Source organism: Geospiza fortis, unplaced genomic scaffold (genome assembly GCF_000277835.1).
Source record: "Geospiza fortis unplaced genomic scaffold, GeoFor_1.0 scaffold636, whole genome shotgun sequence".
In the NCBI taxonomy this organism is placed as follows: Eukaryota; Metazoa; Chordata; class Aves; order Passeriformes; family Thraupidae; genus Geospiza; species Geospiza fortis.
Genome location: NW_005054435.1, coordinates 817,851 through 840,264, shown reverse-complemented (window position 1 = coordinate 840,264; position 22,414 = coordinate 817,851). Strand labels below are relative to the sequence as shown.

Genomic DNA, 22,414 nt, shown 5'->3' with positions numbered 1-22,414 from the left:
GGCCCCAGCCGGAGGATCCCAGAGATGGCGAAGGTGAGGAAGGCGGCGGCTCCGGGAGGACACGGCCTTGACAGCCCGTGCCCGGCCGCTCCCGGGGACATCCTCGTATTATCCCTCTCCTTACTTTCACTCCTCACCGATTTCTTTTCGGACTCCCCTAAACCAGCCCATCCACAAGCCCGGGCGGACGCGGACGGGAGGGGAACGGGGATCATGTGAGGGACACGTCAGGCACAACTTTTTTCTTTTCTTTCTTTTTTTTCCACCAGTTTCCACTAATTTGGCCAAGTTTTCGGTACCCTGTGTTTATACTGTACATGGGTGGAGGCTCCTTCCACTGAAAGGAAGAAGGAAAAAAATATCACTGTGGTAGTGCCTAGTGGGGGCTCGGTATTTGTATTCCCAGTTATCCCACAGCTAACATGAGTTTTTCTGGGAGCCTTGGAGCTATTGTGCAGTTCTTCATTTTGGGGGGGGACTTTCTTTTGCAGTCTTTTGGCTGCTGTGGTTTGAGCCTGGATGAAGGTGTGGAAAATGGGGTGGACTCCAGCGTTTGTTTCTATAATTGCACCAAATGCATACACTCTGAAAAGTAAAATAGGAGTTTAATGGCTTATTTGTAGGGGTTTGTAATGGCTTTATGGGGTTTGTACTGCTGTGGAAAGTGAAAGCAATCAAGGTCTGTTAGGGCTTTCACAAAGGTCGGAATAATTGCACTTAATGAGTGGAGTGATTACTAGTTTTAATACCCTTGTGAATATTTACTTATATTATGTCTGGATTTAGTTATAAAAGAAAGAAAGAGAACTTCTTTCAAAGAAAGTTTTTAATAGTGGTTTTCTAAATTCTTGAAGTTGTGGTTTTTTGGGGGTGTTTTCTTTTGAGTGACAAAGAAGGGGTTTTTCTTTCTCCATACATCAGGCCTGGATTGTAGGATGCATGTTAGGAGAACAGGAGCCCTTACCCATGCCAATGCAGGATACCTGGCCGGAGGGATATGCTTGGACAATAAGCCTTTTATTACAGTGTGTGTAGCATTGCTTATAGGCTTAAGGGTAACTTCCTTTTAGTAAAAGCATGGAAATTGACAATATTCTGTCCCACAGAGACAAACTTTAATTCATCTTCTTAACAGGAATATTTCATTCTTCACTAGTGCAAGCCAGTTACTCTTGGCTTCAGGTAGTAAATTTTCTACTGCCTAAGGTGACACTTGGGGGATGGCTTTTTATCTGTGGTGAATGTTGGTAGATTGGAACAATGAGGGCTTTTATTAGGGAGGCCTTGTTCTCCAGTTTCCACATTCAGAGGGCTGCTTTCCACGTAAGCAGTATTCTTTGCCTGTGCAGTCACAAAAGACTGGGAGTGTTAAAGCATTGTAGCCTGTAACTCATTTTATGAAAATAAAAAAGCCAAGTTGAAGAAGCTCTACTTCTCATGACAGCTGCCTGTTCTATATGTTGCATTATGAAATGGAGGTAAGAGTGAAAATGCCTATGAAATGCTGACTGTCAATTGACAGAAACTCCTTGTGTACAGCTAAAGCTGCAGCATTCACAAAGGCTGCACAAGCACAGTGTACTGGAGTTCAGTTTAGCCTAGGTACATCCCTGAAGAATAAAACCTTTGAAGAAGGTAAGTTATATTTGGAGTCTTGGTCACTGAAATACCTGTCCTTGCCCACTTCTGTGAGGCCTTTTTTTTTTCTTTACCCAAAGGCCTGGGGAACTTGGTTCACTGTCCAGAAGAGAAAGGTTCATTCATTTTGTAGGAAAACTACAGCATGTGCTGCACAGGCTGGTGTCTGTCTGCCTGTGTTTATCTCTTTTCTTTGAAGGGAGCACTGCTGCCCTGACAAGCTGCCCTTTCTCTCCCAGCTGTGTATGCAGTGGTCTTTGTTACTGCAGCAATGCACAGGGCACCATTTCCTCCTCCTCCTCAGTGAACAGGCTGAGCTGCTGCCCTGTGCTTGCTGGCTCAGAAATCTGGAAAGAAAGCAGCAGGTGCTGTGGACTGGTCTGTTTTGGTCTTCTACTCCTATTTTTTTTCCTGAATAAAACTTTGGGAGTATTTAGTATGGCTGTTTTTAAACGGCCAGGAAAGGATCACTTGCTGCTGCTGAAGGTGTGGCTGCTCTGCACTATATCTGGAGTTCCTGTTCTGCCAATGTGCACGTGTGGCTCGGAGCACAGGGATACTATTGCCAGCTCCACAGTGCTCTAGAAGACTGTCTCACATTCCCACGTACAAACACGCTTTCAGAACTGGGCTCTGAGCAGCCCCTCTGGCTCTGTTGAGGTTACTCTTGGGGATGGGTTTCTCAAATTTCTCGCTGTTGGTTCCTACTTGGCTGCTGCTTGGTCTTCTCCTTCTCTCCCACCCCCTCTCTTCCTTTTTTTTTCCATCCCTCCTCCCTATCTTTGATATCTCTGTGGTGTACTGACTCAGAGTTCACCACAGACATTGTGTAATTGTTTTTTCTCAAGAGTTTAAATTTAGTGGGGCAGATGTGAGTAGTCTGCTGACCTGAGCTTACTCCTCCTGTTTAAGGAGACAGTCTGAAGCACTGTTAAACTTGGAGAGGTGTTTTGCAGACATGTCTTTTTAGTTTTACATTTGCATAAGCTCTGTGCCTGTATCCATCCACTCACAATGCCATTTGCACTGTACTGCCCTTAAAATGTCAGGAAGTAATGGCATATTTCTTGTGTCATGTTGGTTTTGGACCACAGTTTGAACTGGCATCTCTGTGTGGACTTCAATGGCTCTGAAGGCTTTCAGGTCAGCAGTGAACACTGTGTTGTGTTTATCTGCAAGATGGGTCTTGTGTAAGACATCAGTCTTACAGCAGTCTATCATTTATTCAAGCACATGACCTTCTGGGCTGTCCTCAGTCTGCTGGAAATAGCATACCTTCTCTCTTTGCTGCTAAATATTCTCCATTTCCAATATTACCACTCCACAGTTTTCCTGTGCCATCTTGTAAACAAATGGATGCTTAAAAAAAGAAAAAAACAACAAGTCTCACAGCACCTTCTTTACACTAAATACCAGCTTCTCCAGCAGCAGATGTTTGAGAGACTGCTTCTGTTGCTGCAGAGAAAGGGGATGGCTCTTCATCTGTGGAACTCTGATTGAGAAGAAGGTGCTGTAGGTGGTACAGAGCCATGGTAGTGGGGAATGAGTCTCAGTCAGTTCAAGTATGGTCTGTTGTTTGCTGATACCAATGCTCTGCGTTTAACAGTGGCTAAACACAGGGGCTTGTGGGTGGGAAAGATTTTGTGTCTTGGTGAGGAAAATGAAAAGGAACCTCGTTAAGTGGCTCTTGTTACTGTTGCCAGGATATGTGGCACTATTAGTTTGTGATGCCAAATTGTCTCTTGGGAGACATTCTCTTCGAGGTGCTGGTTAGAAACATTTCACCTGAGGTTTTATCCTCTCATGGAAACCTTTGCTAGCATAGAATCAGACAGAAATACCACACAATGTGAATTTCCTCATTTGGAGGGGCATAAATTTTAAAGCAGTACTATCTGCTGCTTTGTAGTCTTTTAATTTTTTTCCCCTCTGCCTTTTCATGCTAATTTTGTGTTTCTAGGAGCTTCATTGGTCTCATTGGAAAGTGTCTGGAGAAAATGAAAGCTGCTGTTTATTTCTAGTGTGTAATCACAAATTCTACTTGCAGTGCACATGACTCCTTAACAACAATCACTGTATTGGGGAGTGTAGACAGAAAAGAATGTGTGTAGGTTTGGGGTGTTATAATCTTGTGATACATTTTGTGTTGAGGTTTTTTGTGTTGTGCTTATCTTTTTATTTTACTGCCTGGTGTAAGGTGTGGTGATTGAGTAAAGGATAACTCCAGATTACAAAAGGATTTATATCAAAGACTGTCTTTTTCATTCATGTGCTTTGGGTGCTACTGGGTGGGGAGCTTGCTATCCAAAGAAAAAAGGACCTATGAGGCTGTAGTGTTACTGTGTATCTGCTTACTTAAACAACAAGGAATGTTTCTAGTGATACTAAAGATATCTTTTCATAGAAGTAAATAAATAATGAAGTTTGTCTGGTTCATAGCTCCTTTTCAGATTTGCTGTGACAGCAAGTTTGGGTCAGGCTGTAGTGGTGGTTCAGAAGAGGTGCTGCCCTCTCTATGTGGCCAAAATGTGCCATGTTTGGGGAGGGGGACACAGCTCTTCCCTCCATGGACTGAGTCGCTGCTGCACAGCTTTCTGCTCTTGTCCATTGATTTCACAAATGAGAAATCTGAACTGGAGTAACTAAAAGGGCACTTGTGAGTAGTGGAGTGTTTTAGATGGGTTGTGGTTGTTGAACACAGCGTGCCTGAGTAATCTCTGCTGTACCCCAGTTGTCAGGCCACGCTGCAGTGCTCTGGAAAGCACTAGGTTGAGTTGGGCTCCTATGTGAAGTTAGGGATAGCTTCACCCTTTCCTAGTACTGGGCCAACTGTTGGCAGTGTCACATCTGCCCGCATGTGGCTCCTCAAGGCAGGTGTGACTCAGGTTCTGGTGGAGGGTGGTTGGAGCAGGTGGGGAGCCAAAATCCACTGAGTGCTGGGTGCCACAGGGGAATGCCTGGAATGCAAACCGTGCTCAGGCATCAGGAAAAGTCTTTTAGGTTTCAGCTGCACCAGGAGATTTTCAGGAACTGGTCATCAAGCTTAGTGCATGTTCAGGCTTTCTGTGCAGTGCTTTGGAAAAGAGTTTTGAAGGATTCCTGTCGGTTAACAAAAATGAGAAGGGCTGTGCAGAGAGATTTCATCTGGCATTTAGTGTTCACACATACTTTGTCTATAACAGCCACATAGGAAGGTTGGGCTGTTGTCACAAGACTTTAAGAATTGTGGAGGGGAATTCCACTTTTTTATAACAAGATAAGCAAAAGATCAATATCTGCTTCCTCTGAGATTTGTTGACATTGGTCATTTCCAAAGGAGAAATGCAGTACTTGTGTAATATTCATTATGTTGAGATGATATGGAACAAAAATAAAATACCACTCTGGCTGGAGTGGTAGTAAGGGAGGAGGAAGGAAAGACTTTTCAGTCTTTATCTATTTTACCAAATTAAACTCAGTGCATAAAAGTGAGTCCTAAATCCTTGAGATTGTTTTCATGGTAGTCTTTGGAATTAGCTAGGAAGATAATAAATACATTGAAAGTACTACCTGAAAAAATGGCTTATAATGGGACAAGCAGAGTGTTCCAGTGGGATTGTCACACCTCTGAGCTCTCCTGGCTATTGGAAACCGTGTCCCACAAAGAAATTTGTTGCCATTTAGCACTGTGACGCTTTTGTTCTGATCTGTCAGAGTGTGAGAAGTGAACCTGACTCCTGGCTGCTGCTGCTGCACTGGGAGCCTGGGGAGTCTCTGCTGGCAGGAGCAGGAGGGAGCCCTGGGGCAGTTTCTGGTTACTGCTCTTTTCTCCCTGCCCTTCTGGCTGACCTGTCTCTGATGAGTGCATTGACTGGAGACCTGAGTGGCTGAAATTCCTAACTCCAGGGAAGGCCAGATGGCTGTGCTGCCTCTGGAGTAATCCGGTGCCAGTCTCAGTAGGTGTCTTGGCACTTGCTATTCTGCTCTTTCTTGGGAGTGGAAAAATGCCCTGCCTGTTCTGATTGCTGTGTTTTTATGCCAGTGCTTACAGGAAATTTCCCCTCTTCAGCTGTTGGAAACGCCTTCCTGTTCCCCAAACTCAGCTGTTTCCCCTTTTGGCCACTTCCATAGTTAATTAACTATTGTGCTAAACATATGTAGGTTCTTGAGCTATCCTCTTTAAATAAAGGCAAAACTTTTCCACAGAGATGATGAATGTCCTTTGGTGTTTAATCCAAAGAGAAATTCCCTCAAGAGCCATGTTCCATGGAGACCTAGTGGAATTGTTTTTGTGTTTGGACAAACTGATCTCTTACCCTTATGTTTGAACTGGTTTTTTTTAGTTATAAACTAATGTAGCTGAATCACTTTTTAAGAAGTTGCTTATGTCAAAAGCACTATGATGAGAAATGGTCTTTTTGTTTTGCTGTAAACTAATGTAGCTGAATCACTTTTTAAGAAATTGCTCATGTCAAAAGCACCATGATGAAATATTGAAAGCCATTGTAGAATTCAGTGGGTTGCAGGGTGGTAGAAAAAATTGGCTTGAGAGTTACAATAGGGTTTTCCTTGAGAAGTTCTTATTTCCATATGTGTCTTTGTGCCATTTGCCTAGCATACATGATTTGTGGCATTAATTTTTAAAATTGCTTTAGCAAATGATAAATCCTTATTCGGTTCCCAGCACTCAGGTTCCAGTATTGGAGATAGCAGTAGTTTGCAGAATTGGTATGTAAATATACCCAAATTTAGCTGCACTGCTAAGGGAAGCCATAGTAGTGCCTCTGGAGTGACCAGTGTTCAAACACCCCCAGACTGCTCTTTAGCCAGACAATTGCAAGAAAAAGACAATCAGCTTTTGGATTGTGAATTCAGATTTAACCGGAGCTCATGTATGAACTGAAAGATGCAAAATTCCATTTCATGGCTTTTTCCCTCTCCCCCGACCCCTTTTTCCCCTCCAGTACACGAGAGGCACCGTGACAGCCTTTGCTCCTTTTGATGCCAGAGCTGATGCAGAAGCCCTTCGTAAGGCCATGAAGGGATTGGGTAAGGATAATTTTTATTTTACAAGAAAGAAAAGGCTCTTCCTCCTTTGCAAACCTCCTTTCTGATCTATTTTTTTGTCTCAGCAGATGAGGGTAGGACATGTGTTTACAGGCCATGGAATGACAGCCCCAGGACTGCACTGGTCTGGGCGTGTCCTGGTTGTGACTGCGCAGCTCTCAAGGATGTTTATTTTTGGGTTAGCATGAGGGAAAAGGGAAGGGGTTTGCACATTCCCCATTAAGAAATGGATGTTCCACATGCTACTGGGTACACTGAAGTTTTACAGAGCAGTAGCTCTGGCTTTACAAGGACAGCTGTGGAGAATTACAGCTGCATGGTAGGAGCTCTGCATGGAAAATCCACAGCAGACTCCTGGCCCTGGAATTGTGTGAGCACAGTGCAGTTACTGGGGCAAGGAATGCGAGCACACAGCGTGAATGCAGACTAAGAAGTGGTCTGTAAACCCACACTGGAGCTTTCTGCCCCAAAATTTCTTGGGAGAACAAACCCTGATTTGCTGCTTTCTCTGAAGTGGAAGGAAGCAGAAGGAGGGGCAGGAGGGATATGTGATACACCTCAGCCTACAGGCAAACTCAGTAGGGCTGGGAGGGCCTATCTTGCAAGCTTTGTGTATAAAATGGATAATAGCTCCACACTGCTGCCCTCTGAGGTGTTTGGGTTTGCTGGACTGAGTTTTGCTGCAAGTTGGCAGTTTGTTGGTGAGCCCAAAGGCAAGACCTTTCTGTGGAGCACTGACTGACTAAATGTTATAGCTGGTGCTTGGAGCAGAGTCTGGATCGGAGCACTGATGGAGAACAAACAACATGTTTAGTCCTCCAGTCATGTTTTTGCACCAAACTTGATGGCTCAGCTTGGGGTACGGTGACATTTGTTATTTGAATGATTCTGCTGTTGGCCAGTAGGCTTTTGTTGTCCAAGCATCTTTCACTGCCTTTTGAGTTTGTGCCACTGCAGTTGGTTTTTCAGTGTGTTTGTAGCTTGTTGTTCTTTCTACCTTCAGGGACTGATGAAGAAACTGTGCTGACGATCCTCACCACCAGAAACAATGCTCAGCGTCAAGAAATAGCTTCTGCCTTTAAAACCTTATTTGGCAGGGTAAGAAGAAGAAATACCTCTGGAAATGAGCTGGTTCTGGTTAACAATGATTACTTTAAAATATGAGGCATATTCACCACATTCCTTGTAAAACATTCCTTGCAAGAATATCTACTTTTGCTTTTGCCTCCCTCTGTCCTCCACCCTGCCTCATCCTAAAAAGAAAGACAGTGTGTTTCAGGTTTTCCAAATGCCTGTTCATCCTTTTCTCCTGCCTTATTTGCTTCAGCTGAGGTACCAATTATAAGAAAAAGAGAGGTGCCCCTCTCTTGTCTTTTTTGCTGTCCCCAGAGCCTTTCAGCTTGCAGACTCATGTGCATCCTTTTAAAATGCTTAGTCCTTGTTCATCACAGCACTGTTTGTTCTGCCCTAGGATCTTGTGGATGACCTGAAATCAGAACTTACTGGCAAGTTTGAAACCTTGATGGTCTCTCTGATGAGACCAGCATATATTTTTGATGCTCATGCGCTGAAGCATGCCATCAAGGTAAGAGGAGAGAGAATTCCTGTGTTACATGAAATGATTGGTGCTTTTGGTCGATATTTTTTTTTTTGAATGAACTTTGGTTGCTAAAGGGAGTGCTAATAGAAGTAGGCTTAAAAAAATAATTAGCCAAGTTATGCTGACTGATGTGAGTGCCATGGTTTTGCCTAGGTGTTTTTTTCATCCTAATAATTCAGAGGCAGTTTAGAAATCTACACAGCATAAGAGTTGTTCCTTCTGGTTTAAAAACAATGAGTACATGTGCAGTTGCTTTGATAATCTTTTTGCTGTTCAAGTGCAGTGCTGAAGTTCAGAGGGCTCTGGATTTTTCTGATGTGAGCAGCTGAGGTTTTATAACTATGCAGCTGTACGAAAAATAGTCCAGAACATTTAACAGAAATATGGTGCTCTTTGTTTCTTCTTGACTGCTATTTAAGCTACAGAGTGTGTTACCCCTGATGGATTGCAGTGCAAGTCCAAAATTGATGAGCTTGTGTAAACTGGTGTCCACCAAAATTATGAGCAGGTATTGTCTGTAGTATTGAATGACCTCTAAAAAACTGCCTTCAGTAACACAGAGGGAATAACTGATGAGCCTGTCAGTTTCCCCCCGCTAAATTTTCTCTTTAGTGATTGCATTTAGTGCCTTTCTGGGCAGGCCAGGTAAACAAACAATTTATCATGTGGATGTGTAGAAATTTCAATGTCTCTTCTGTGTGCTTTTTTTTTTCTGTCTCTGTCACATCTGTGGAATTTCAGGAATTGGATGTCCCTGGACTATTTACAGTATTGATCAAAATAGAGGACACTGAACTTGACTCTAGTGTGAGGTAGTGCTTTGTGGAATGACATTTCCATGCAAACTCCCAAGATCCTGGATGAGCAGCTGGTTAATATGTAGGCTTTAGTCAACTGTGCAAGCAAATGCTCATGCACCTGTGTCCCAGCAAATAGTCCCTCAGGCAACAGAAACTTCATTCCTGGAGGTTTTCTGTAATGCCTTTATGTACACTGGGGGAAGGGATGGTGGTACCTGACAGAGAAACTGATAAAGGCCTTGTTGATTAATGAAAAATTGTATCCCCAAGCTCCTCTTATTGATTTAGGAGTCAAAGACTGACAGGGAAATGACAGAACAGATGGGTGTAGGAGGGAAAGTAGAGATAGTGAAACAGGAGTGGTTTTGTTCTTGTCACTTAAAAAGATTAAACCCAGGACCATGGAATTCTAGGGCATGTGTTTGCACAGGAAAGGATGTCAGTACTGGCTGCAGCTCAGCCAAGGGGGGTAGCAGTAAAGCAGGTGTGATGGCAGGGACTTCACTGCAAGGTAACTCAGCTAAGAGCACTAGCTCTGTGCTGAAGGCTGTCCCATCCATTTTCACTGTTTTCACTGCTGCTGCTTGGATTGAGTGAGTTTAACTGTGCCTGCCTCCCTTGTTGAGTAGGCATGTTCATGAAACAATCTGCATTTTGGAAATGATTGCCTGAAACCTGGCAGGTTTGTATTCTGGATAGCTTTGTGTGCAGTTGCATATGTTTGTATGTGTTTAGTATTCAGTGTTTTCCTTACAGGAAAGGTTGTAAATAACATGTTAAAGCAAAAAATGGTCAGTATTGCATTTCAGTGTTGCTTTTGTGAAATGACTCCTTTGTATGTGTAAAGAGCAGTGGATTGTTCTTGCAAACAAAGGATTAGACTTGTGGAAACAAGATATTGGCCTGGCTTCTGTAAGTTCTATCCTTGTAAAAATGAAAGAGTGGCTGTTGTTTCTGCTGTCATTAAGAACTGCAGAATTGCTGGAACTATCTGGGTTAGCAATTCTGTTGTAAAGTGTTTGCAGTGGAAGAAGGGGTTTGTTTAACAGTACAGTTCACAGCAGGCTGCAGATCTGTGCAGGGTGGCTCTGTGCTTATCTGTGTCCTGGCAGGTGACAGACACTGTATGAATTACAGCTAAGATGCAAACTTACTCCATTCACTTCTCTTGATGTCATTGATTGTAATAACAAGGAACTGAGGTGTAGGCACAGAGTTTGTGGTGATTGGGTGTGGGGCTGCAGCTGTGAGCAGCATTGACAGCAATGAGCCATGGAGTGCCCAGGGGCACTGCCCAACTACCAAAGGGAACAGAGGGCACACAGGTGCAGTGCATCAACATGGGGGGGATAAAAAGTTGGGCTGAAGAACAAGAAGGACAGATGCTTGCAGCCTTCTGGAGTGGTGTGGTGTTACTCTGTGTGGGCTGAAGCCTTCTGATACTCTATGGTGACGCTCTATTGTGGCTGTTTCAGCTGTGACATGAGGCACACCTGGCTGTGCTTGGGTGTGGAAGGGCCCTTCTGAGTCCTGCAGCGCTGGGGTTTTATAGATTGTTGGGTTGGTTTGGAAAACAATCAAGACAAAACTGGGAGAAATTACCTTCAAAACACCCACAGTATATCAGAAAGAAGAAATATTTTTGTTTATTTGATCCAAATATACAGGTTTATGCTTGGTTTTGATTGTCAAAGGGATTTCTTGTTTTCCTTTTGTTATTCCATCAACTGACTCATACTTGTACCCCTGCAGGGAGCAGGAACCAATGAGAAAGTGTTGACTGAAATTCTTGCCTCCAGAACACCTGCAGAAGTGCAGAATATTAAACAGGTTTATCAGCAAGGTAATTTTCTGTATAAAATAAGGGTCTCTGTTCAGTTCCTTTAATATGATTTTAGATCATCTTTCAAATAAGGTCTATCTCTGAACTGATGGATGTGTCCAATACGAGGGAATTCTTTCTCCTCTGTTGCAAAATTTCGTATTGAAAGGAACTAGAATTTGAATTGTAAATTGAAATAGTTTATTTCAGGGTTATGACTGCAGGTTGTGGTGCTTTGTGCTTTATAGTTAGAATTCTTTCAAAAGCATTTATTTCCTCCACCCATTATTTTCATCCCTTGAACTGTAAGGTAATTTTCAGTAATTGGAAACAAGAAAACTGAACACATAAAAACCCGAAGTGTAGGTTGTTTTTTTTTTTTGCCTTTTGCTCTATGTTGTGTTCAAGTGCACTTATGCTAAAGCAGGTGTAGCCTTTGGCTGTCCACAGGAGTAGATGCTTTTACCCTGTGATTGTGGGCTTGTTTTTCAGGGCAATGTTTAATTCAACAGATTCCTTATAGCTCTGTGCAGATTGCTTCCACACAAGAAATTTTCATGTTTTAACAAATTTTAAGCCCAAACACAGTCTCTAGGGGCAAAATTTATTAGTGGCAAACTTTTCTGGGCTTATGATTTTTGTACAGTGAGACTGCCATGATTTGGCATGACTCCATGTCTGTATCCTCTTTAGCTCCTTAAGGAGCTGAATCCATGCATGTCACCTTGTACTTGAAAATATTGTGAGTAATCTGTTTCTGACATGAGGTGTGAGGTGCTCTATTTTCCATTTTTGGAGTAGTGTTATGTAAGTGAAAGCAGAATGTCCTGAATGTTAAAGATGTTTCTGATAGATGATTTTACAAATTGTGAGTCAAGTGGACTTTTTGCCTTTCCTTGCTCTCCCCTGAGAACAGCCAGGGAGCCTGCAAGGTGGTGAGTGGATGTTGCTCTTTTGCAGAGTATGAGGCTGACCTGGAGGATAAGATCACAGGGGAAACCTCAGGCCATTTCCAGAGGTTGCTGGTGGTGCTGCTGCAGGTTGGTGTCCTGTTGTGGGCTGGCTTTCACTGCTGGGTGCACTTAGCACTTGCTGCTTGCTAAGCTGGGTTCTGGATGGGCCTGGGCTAGGCAGGACTGGCTCTGGAACTCAGGCACTTGCTCTGATGTGCAGGGTCAGCCTTGGGCTCTCTTCTGAGTCATTTCCATATCACTGAAGCAAAACACTTCTGTGATGCCCATGGGTGTAGCAGGTGCTGCTGCATGGGGTTTGGAAGGCAAAAGGGGAAGAGGACCCTTATTTCATACAGACACTTGCAAGCAAAAGGGAAAATCAAGGTGGTTTTGGAGAAGATGCATTAGGGTGTGACTTGTCACAGTAACTTACAGGCTCAATGTAACAGGTAAATGCTTTTTGACTTATCTGCTAATTCTTCAGTTTAACAACTTCTGAATTTCTGTTTAGGGGAACAGAGATCCTGATGTTGGAGTTGATGAGGCTCTTGTTGAGCAGGATGCTCAGGTGGGTGACTGACGTAGGGCTTGGGGTATTTTGAGTTATCTCACAGAGATGGCAAACAGCTGGAATTCAAATGTGAAAGTGATAGTTAAGGTTCTCTATGTTTTTCTTATATGTTTTCATGTGCTTTTGTATGTTCTGGACAAAAGTAGTGTCAAAACCTGAAATACTAGGATCAAAATTTTTTGCACTTTCACACTTCAGTTTTGCTTATTACTTAATGAGAGGCCTGAATAAAACAGTGAGTAGATAATTGGAAGAGAGGCTGAGGCTTGGTGATGCTGAGGGACCCACTGCTGGAAAACTCAGATGTTAACAGTTCATTCCTTCATATCTGACTTGGACTTCTCTCTGAATTGAATCCCTGTCCATGACTGCTCCCTACCCCTGTGCTCTGGATGGAAAGGAATGCCAGCAGTTAATCTGTATCCTTGCCTGTCTCTAGCTGGTGCCATTTGCTTTGTTGGAGTGATGGTCAATATTTCAGCAATTTGATTACAACTCATTCAAGACATGTTTCTTCTCAGTTATTTCAGACAACTCTGCATGAGACATATTCCTCTCATAAATTGTTGAGATGAAAGAAATACAGAGATTGTTTCAAGGTGACACAGTAAACACAGAATATTAGATCAATAAAACATTCTCCTGAAAGCACGGCAAGATGGAGAGACAGATTGGCAAAATATATTTTACTGGTATGGGCCTATCCTTTGTCACTTAAATGCAGAAAGCATTGTTGTTCTGCTGTCAGAGTTAATTTCCTGAGACAATTATAGCTGGAAAATTAGAGGGGCAAACGTTTGAATCGTGAACTAGAGTGTTCCATGAAATTTTCAGTCTTGCTTTTAGCTGGGCCTATGTAATTGAGGAAACATATGAAGCACTGGCCCTGGTAGGCAGATAGAGCCTTTGGCCCCTTAAATTGGGTTTAAATGAGCAGCTAAATTTAGGAGGCACTAAAACCCAGCTCTTGAGAAGGTCCTGGTTTTCCAAACAGTCTCTGTGGTTTGCTGCATACATTTAACTTGGGCTGGGACCTTGAGTCAATGGACTTTTCCATTCACCACCCAACACAGCTGGAACAGATTCAGTCATTTTCTAATTGCTATTGCCAGATACAGATGGTCAGAACTGAGGTACATGACTGTGCAAATGTAGGAGTATTTTTGGCTTCCCAATGTTTTTCATCAGTCATATATTCTGGAAGGGACTTGATACATTAAAAGGCTAACTTTTTGCTCAGTGGTGATGTTTAAATTTTTTGTTTATGATAACTAAATGTTAATTCAAAGCAATTGTGAGACTTTTCTGAGAATGCCTGAAGGAGAAAGTCTGTCTTTTTGGAAAAGCTTTTGTGAACATCACTTCTTTAGAGCTATACAGTTGAGGTACATTTTGTGTATTGCCCAGTGGCAAGGCAGGTACAAACTTAAAGCTGGCATAAAGTTCTATTTGCAAATTGTAGTATCTCTAAATCAATCTTTTGCTGGTATTTTTCTAAATGCTGTACTGGGACTTCTCATTTGCTACTGGATGGAGAGGGCTGGTATTCATTTGGAGGGCTTAGCATATGTTATTTGTAATAAATATCCTGGCAGTGAGTGCCTTGAGAGCTTTTTCCTCTCCATCTTTTTTTCATTCTGTACCATTAATATTAAAAAGATCACATATACTACAATGTATACTTTCTCCTTAGAGTGCTTAGCACAGAGTTTGGAAAAAGGCAAAGTTTTCCAACTGTCGGGGAAAAGAACTTGTTTCATTTTCCAAATTTCTTTTCCTTTCTTGTTTTCTCCTGGCTCTTGCTCATTCCAAATTTTTCAAGTTCTTTACTTTCCTGGTGCTGAAAATGCACCCAGGTCTTTGTCTGCATCAAATACAGACTTGCCTGAAAAGCCACGAGTGTGCTAAAACCATGACTAAAATCTGGTTTCAAACAGCTAAGAATTTATCAGCTGGAGAATCCTCTTAAAGTTCTAGATCCATCTTCCCCTCCTTCTTGGAAAACTTCCTCCTGGGCCAAGTTGGTGTGGTTTTGCTGTTGAAGCCAATCATGTAACAAATTTTTGCTACTCTGTTTGAAAAAGGGAAGGGAAAAAAGGGCAGAAAAGGCAGTACTGTGAATAGATTTTATCTGCTGTGTTATCACAGTTTCAGCAAACTTCAGTCCTTGTGAAGAGGACTATGCAGAGTCAGTTTCAGGGCCTGAAGCTGCATTACTCATGGAAATGCCTTCACAGTCAATTTGTTTTTTTCATTTCTTTCTAAGATTAATTCAGTACTTGGCAATTTCATTTCATTAATTTCCTTCCAGCTATGGCTTGTTAGTAAATTTAATGCTCCTCAGAGTGAGCCAAATAGAGCTTTTCAACAGGAGGTGTGGACACAAAACAAATGCTGATGCTTTGATCTCTTGAATTCGTAACAGGTTTTGTTCAGAGCTGGGGAGCTGAAGTGGGGAACAGATGAAGAAAAGTTCATCACTATCTTGGGAACCCGCAGCGTTTCCCACTTGAGGAGGGGTAGGTAGTGTGGTTAATGATGGGCTGAGAGCCTCTACCTGAAATCCAGCCTGGAAAAGCTCAGCCCATATTGAGGTGCTTACTTTGAGCTGATAATAGAGGGACAATACCTTTTTCCCTGCTCCTTGCCCATCCAGAAGTCTTTTACCAATGTGTTTAGGCCTTTGGGAATAATGCGTGGAGCTGTTCCTTCCAGGTGCAGGGAGGGGTTGTACAGGGGGCATCTGATGGGAAATTGGTGCTCAGAACAAGACAGTGAGCGGCCAATAGCACCTGAACTGTAGATTCACACACAGGTGGCATTGTCCTGAGCTGGGGGGCACGGGCAGGAATGTTGGCTGTTCCCTGACTGAGCACACTTTGTTTTGCAGTGTTTGACAAGTACATGACCATTTCCGGCTTCCAGATTGAGGAGACCATTGACCGGGAGACCTCTGGTGATCTGGAGAAGCTGCTCCTGGCAGTGGGTAATTGAGTCCTAGCCTGTCTAGCCCTAGGCTGCCTTTGCTTACTCCCAGGCCTCCTGAAATTGCAGGTGTCACAGAGGCTGGTGGGAAAACAGGGTTCCTTTAGGAACATAATCACCTGGGATCTATTTTTATGTCTGGAGAAGAGGTGGTGAACTGCATTCTCTTTGGTCATGTGCACCTCTGCCAGAGCTGAGACACAGCTCTGCCTTCACCTGCATTCCTGGCAGCTTATCTAGGACAGTGTTGGAGAGTTTGACCAGTAAAGTCTCTCTGTTACCAGAAATAAATGTTTGTCCTAAATCTCAGAACCCAAAGAGTTGTTACAGAGGGAGAGACCAGGTGACACTACTGGAGAGAGTAACCCAGTGACAAACACCTTGTCTTGGCAATCAGAGATTGCCCTGTATTTAATAGCAGTCAATAATTAAATCATTTGTCTTTTCCAGTGAAATGCATCCGAAGTGTGCCTGCCTATTTTGCTGAGACCCTGTATTATTCCATGAAGGTATGTAAATGTTTTCCCTAGGTTACTTTCCATCTCCTCCAGCTACAATTCCTCTCCCTTTAGCTTGTTCTTAATTTCTTCTGCCACTGTTAATGCTGACAGTATCACTAACTATCTGCAGAAGGTTCAGGGAGTGCCGGGCTGGGAGAAGATACAAATAATTCATGGTTTCCTTGGAGTTCATTATGGATTTCTCAGACCACAGACCTTTTAGTCTCATCAGCTGTTTTTTGGTTTGCTGTTGCTACACTGGAAAACGTCTGGCAATATCCACTGGGCACTTCCCAGCTGATTAAATGCCAGTGTCTTTAGGTGGTGGATGTACTGAGGAAGGAAAGAATTGTAGATTGTGCAAATTAGTACTCTTTGATTTGGATGCGAGTGTTTACAGACTTTAGGGCATTGGGTAGCTTTGGAACACATTTTGGTTACTATCCATCCTATTTGGAGAAGCAAAAGAAACTCAGCAGAGAGAAGGAAAGACTTAAACAGCTGCAAAAGATCACATGTGGGAATTGCATTAGCAGTGCATCCATGTTTCTCTTGTCTTCACCTTCTCTTGGATGGGAGGAGATAAGCAGGGAAAGCTGTAATTTTTACCTCCCAATGGGTAATATTAATTAAACCAGAGGCAGGTACTCTATTGTTTCCAGGCAAGTTATCAGCTTCCATGAGGAATTCCTCCCTTGCCCCTGCTAGAGAGCCCTGAAGTAGATTTGTCAGAAGATGCGGTGAGAGCTTGAGAGTTAGTGATGAGACACAAAATGATAGCTTAATTTTTTAAAGTCCTTTCCTGCTTCTGTGGGTACCAATGTAGAATTAGGTTCAGGTGAAAAATAGAAAGTATTGCATCCGTAGGATGAGCTGTCTGAGGAGGATTACTTGGCTCTTAATTATTTTTATTTTTTAAAGACTGCAATTTTCCTGTAGGCTTTAGATTCTTATACACTTCTGTTGTGTGGAGCCTGACTAATGTGTGCTGGTGAGATCCCCCGAGTTTTTTTTTTTGAATAGAAATAAAAAATCATTCAACACTTCAGATAAGAAAGCTTTTTGTCAATTATTACTTTGACAGAGGAGTTTTTACTTCTAATTTATCAGTTTGGCATAACAAGGTTCTGCACTGGGCAGAGCTGGCTTTCATGATTAGGTAGGGCAGAGCTTGGCTTTTATTCCTCAGAAACCACCGGACTCATGGCATAACTTTTGAGCAGCTTCAGGGCATTTTTAGGTGTAATCCAGGAATATTGCACCCAGAAGGACTGAGTGGCCCTGGACGTTAGGCTGAAGATGACCGTGGTGGCTCTGCCAAGTCCTTCCTTGAGGTGCATCCGCAGGTCAGCACATCAAAGTTTGTACGGCTTCAGCTTGTGTGGAGTCTGCCTTGTCTGAGCAGAGGGTCAGGGCCTTGGTCTGCACAGGAAGGTGAAATGTTTCAAGCACTGAGCATGACAAAGAGAGTGGGGCATGTTTGTGTGGTTGGAAAAGGTTTGTGAAGCTGTGCCCCCATAATGAGCAGCTGGAGAGTTGGTGGGATGAGTTGCTCTGCCTTTGTCCTGCTGTATGATGTTGCTTTGTCCTGGTCACCACTGGGACTGAGTGCCCAGTTCCAGAAGCGAGTGCAGTTCTGCAGCCTCAGGGTGCACTGCAGGGGGATTTACACGTGGTTCTGGTTGTGGTGAGCAGCTGTACTACTGCGTGAGCTTGGAACTGGGTTCTTTTACGTTTATGTGGGTATTCACAGCTGAAGCCTGAGATGAAACATGAAATAAGAGGCCTGAGCATCTGGCACTTGATAGAGGTCCAGGGATCAGAGCTTCTCTGTTCCCCACATTTCAGTGTGAATGTCTTATGATGCTGTCCCAAATATTCTCTGTTTTGGAGCTGAACCATAATGCAGGAGTGGTTTGAGATGCCACTTGTTGCTTTCATGTTGTACAATACTTGTTTGTATTTCATGCTTTGTTGCAGCATCTGTCCAGAACAGACTCATATTTGAAAGTTATTTGGTCTTTTCCCTTTAGGGGGCTGGCACTGATGATGACACCCTGATCAGAGTCATGGTTTCAAGAAGTGAAGTTGATCTGCTGGATATTAGACAAGAATTCAGAAAGAATTTTGCAAAGTCCTTGTATCAGATGATTCAGGTAAAATTACTGTTCTGTTCTCAGGGAATGCAGGGGTGATAGAGATGTCACTGTTTGCACTGTGCTTTTTCTTGGCACAGGATGGCTGTGGGTAGAGCTGGGTGACCTGGACTCTGAGATTGAGTTCCTCTGCAGTTTTGACATGGCATTGTTGAAGAAGTGGACACTTTCTATGGAAAAACGTTTCCTTCCAGTGTTCACTAGGGCAGATGATGTGGTTTTCTGAAATTGCAATTACTCATACACCATATTTAGCTACTGCATAATTTCCTTGTTCTTGTCTGAGTTCCTTATTGTGCAGTGCTTCAGAGGGGGTGCTGGCTCCAGAGAAAACTCTTGGGTTGGGAGTCTGAATTACCGTGAGGTTGAAGTTTACATCTTGGGTTGTGATGTGGAACCCTTGGCAACATTTCCAAGTCAAAAGGGTTTCACTGTGGAACCACTCTGAGTCATAATTTCCTTTGAGTGGATGGGAAGGAACAGGAAGGGAAGGAGCCAGCAAGAAAACCAGAGCCAGCTGTTGCTGCAAAGTTAAGCCAAAAGACTTTTATTTTTCTCCTCTTGTTTTATACTGAAAGTCCTGCTTTTTTATGATTTTTCTGTTGTCATTCCTGACATTATGCTCCCTTAACTAGCCTGGGTGGAGGTTTTTTGGCACTGCCTACCAGGCCCATACGGATTTCATATCAGATGTTCTCATTGATTACAGGGAGCAGAGCTGGTGCCTTTCTAGGCAGTGGCAGGTGCACTTTGCCCATGTGTTACTTTTGGTGCTGCTTTGGGCTTCTCCTTTGGACTTTCCCCTGCAGACAAATGTGTCAAATGTGCAACAGGCAGCTCTGTTTTCTAGTAAAGCTTTTGGAGACTTTTTTGTCTCTGGCAGCCTGTCTGTGTAAATATAGCTCTCATGTCATGTAAGAGGCAGAGCATTTCCGTGCGTCGTTCCTGAGCAGAGAGTCATCCCTGTAGATTTCCTGTGGGTGGGATGAGTGTATCACAGGCTGGGGCCCTACTTGGCAGCTGCTCTGGTGACTCATGGTGCTGCTGTGCTGCCTTGACAGAAAGACACGTCTGGGGACTACAGGAAAGCGCTGCTGCTCCTCTGCGGCGGAGACGACGACTGACGGGTGGGGGACGCACAGCTCTCCTTGTCCTCCAGCTTTGCAGCCCTTCATTAGCATGTCTGCCTGAGGTTTTGTATCTAAATGCTTTGTGGCTGCTTGAATTTATACTAGGATTGCACTTAGTAAAAAGGAGCGCATTGCTATCCCTTCTCTTCCCCATGTCCCAACTTCCAGGAATTTCAAGTGCCTTCTGTGATCTGTGAGAGTCACCTTTGTGGAAGGTGGGTGCTGAGCACAGAACCCAGTTCTTTACAGGTGTTTTGCTGAAATAGGAAAATTAATCATGTATTTCACAATAAATTCAAGATGATCCTTTTTGCTTTTTATTCCTTACATGTCCATTGAGTGTTAAGCTAATTCTAACATGGCAAGCAAGGAAATCCTTTGTATGTAATATTGGAATGAATTTGCTGAACATATTACAAGCAATCATTGGAAATCTAAAGGACCAATAAATTTTTCCCCTCTCATCACAGTTGTATGTGGTTTTTAATCTAAAGTCTTTGATACATTTTCCCTTTGATATGATTTCACTGCCTCAGACTTTTGGTATATATTTCCTCCCATTATTGATGTTTTGTGGTATCTTTGCAGCTCTCCATCCTCATGTCTAGCCTAGGATATGGGTGCTGTGGTGATGCCATTGTTCAGTACAGTTGGAAAACCAAAATATTTGTCCTTGCTTGGGCATTTGTGCTGCTTTGTGTTTTTCTTCTCCTCTAAAGCTGGGGCGGAAAAGGAAGGAGATTTGCTGTGCAGGGCCAATGCAGAGCAGATGTGCTGCACTCTAGGACTGGTCAAAGATGTCTGGGATGGAAGCAGGTGAGGAAGAGATGGGATCTGTTCTTCAGATAAGAAAGCTCTTTGTCAATTATTACTTTGACAGAGGAGTTTGTACTTCTGATTTATCAGTTTGGCATAACAAGGTTCTGCACTGGGCAGAGATGGCAGGGGTCTTGTGAGAAAGGAGGATGGCTGCAGCATCCCTCCCCTCAGGTTATCAGGGAGCAGAGTGCAGGGTGAGAGAAGCACCAGCCCGTTTTGTGGGCTGCCTTGAATTCTCTGCTTTGGTTCACCATTTATGACTGGATCTGAAAATCAAATTGATGTGTGTGAAGGAGAATAAAGAGGCTTCTCTTTCATGCCTTGATAAGGTCTGAACACCATGGCACTAAACTTGGCTTATCAATCAGTCACACCAGCTGCAGAAACTGCACTTTTTAATAATTCTTCTGAAACTGAGTCTTTACAGGTTATTAAGAACTTTAAAACCTTAATGTTGAATAAATGTAAAGTTTAAATTTTCTGCATTGTAATTCTGAATTAGTACTGTCATGATCTCTTGCTACTAAGTGCTTTGTTTTCAGTGTAAAATATGCAGAAGAAAAAATTATCTTCAGATATATTGATATGTTCAGATGTTGTTTACTTTCTTTTTGCTGAAATGAATTGTCAGTGTTTCTCAGTTTTGCTTTTTGTGGAACCTTTACAAATGTGTTAGCAAGGATTGTTAATTGACAGCTCCTTATCCTGGAGTGACATAGCCAGCTGCACACACTGCCAGCTTGACATGACCACTGGCCTGGAAATACCTTGGGATGGATAGCAGGAGGTTTTGGGGGTTTTTGGTAGTTATGGTTTTTGTCCTTTTATTTAATGAATTAAAATTTCCCGAGGCAAAATCATGTACAAAAATCTTTAAGGCACTGCTTTCTACTCCTTTAGAGATTAGACTATATGTAATTTTTCAGCTTCCTTCAATTTCTTTAGAATTCTTAGGAAAGCACCATCTGATCTTCATGATCTGTTTTCAGTTCTTTGGTAGATTTTTGGTTCACATGTGAAGCTATTCCGGCAGAGTCTGACCCTTGTCAAAAACCTGATGCTTATGATATAAATGGAATGGGGTAAATTACAGGCAGAATTTTTAAGTAGTGACTCTGACCTGGAGTTGTTAGGGGTCAGTATGGTATCAGTCATCTGCAGAAAGTTTTAAGATGCAAGTGGACAAAAGCATTTGAATTTCCCTTTTGAAGAAATTAAACAGAGAAAACGAAGTCTGAGAACATTTCTTACTCTAAGAAGTCTAATTAACACATAAAGAAGTTAATTGAATTGTAATATTTGTAGTACTTACTGTGTAGCATCCCTCTAGGAATACAAGATTTGGGATCTTCAGTACAGTGCATTCCTGAGAGAGCGTTCAATTACAGCTGCCAATGAATTAATTACTTTCTCTGTGGCAATAGTTGATCATTGGTGTGTTTGCCTTTTTCTCTCCATCTTCTCATTTTGAGTCATGAAAATTTGTGTTGTGTTCATTTTGCCACAATTCAGAAGTGTTGAGAAATCCTATCAATCGCTTTGCAAAGTCAAACTTCAGTAAGTACAATATTGTTGGTTTTCCCTGAAGACCTACTGTCCCTTCCTGCTTTGTTTCTCTTCCCCCCACAGGATAGTGTTAAGGGGCTCCAATTTTACTGTCAGAAGTATGATATTCTTTATTTGCTTTCATCACAATATGTTTGTCTTTGCATTATTGAACAGTGTAGGGGGGGGAAAGGCGCTTATGAGATTCTTTACTTGATTTCTTTTCCCTCAGTTTTCTTATTCTTGCATAATCAAGTTATGATTTTGCTTGGTTTAGATTCATAAGTGCTATTCATATTGTTTCTTTATCCTACTTCAGCTCCCTGACAGCTGGAATTGCTGTGGGCATCCAGTTTCTCAAATATGTGCTGAAAGCAGTAATTTATGAACAAGGCAATGTTATGCATGAAAAGCCTGAGCAAAAACTCTTCTTTTTGATTTAGTGTAGAATTCATCTGGAAGTCAGAGAACTGGTGAGTCATTACAATGAGGAGTGGTGGGTCATAGCTTTGGTGGTGTTTGGGGTATTTCTGGTGTCCTCTGGAAATGCCACTTGATGTTTTACCTGGAGTAGGTACATGGAATATGCCTAAACAGCACTTGGTAGGAAATTCACCTGCCCACTGTCTGTAATTCATCCTGACATGGCACTTCTGACATGGAAATGAAAAGGTTTCACCTCTTTGTCTTAGCAAAGCTTTTGGCATGTGCTTATTTTGTTCCTGTCCCAGCAAAGCATCTGCAGAAACACTGAAACCCCATGGAGTGGCTGCACATGAACCACACAAGGTTTTTTCTAGCTGTGCCTTCAAGAAGTGTTGCTATAATCAGCAAACAGAGTTAAGTGGA

General features: G+C 42.7%; 1 protein-coding gene across 1 annotated transcript; it reads left to right on the top strand.

Moving 5' to 3' along the window:
- The first annotated feature begins 6 nt into the window (after nt 1–6).
- On the top strand, nt 7–19,665 carry ANXA5 (annexin A5). Its single transcript, XM_005427052.2, has 12 exons — nt 7–33; nt 6,582–6,666; nt 7,688–7,782; nt 8,156–8,269; nt 10,837–10,927; nt 11,867–11,946; nt 12,371–12,427; nt 14,856–14,949; nt 15,321–15,416; nt 15,866–15,924; nt 17,949–18,071; nt 19,133–19,665. Exons 1-12 carry the CDS (start codon nt 25–27, stop codon nt 19,193–19,195), a joined length of 966 nt encoding a protein of 321 aa, XP_005427109.1. The 5' UTR covers nt 7–24; the 3' UTR covers nt 19,196–19,665.
- Nucleotides 19,666–22,414: the final 2,749 nt, after the last annotated feature.

What these genes read in the sequence shown, in the direction of transcription:
- ANXA5 (XM_005427052.2), top strand. An exon ending in TAAACAGGTTTATCAGCAAG is followed by an intron (nt 10,928 to 11,866) that starts GTAATTTTCTGT and finishes GCTCTTTTGCAG; the next exon opens with AGTATGAGGCTGACCTGGAG. An exon ending in CCTTGTATCAGATGATTCAG is followed by an intron (nt 18,072 to 19,132) that starts GTAAAATTACTG and finishes CTGCCTTGACAG; the next exon opens with AAAGACACGTCTGGGGACTA.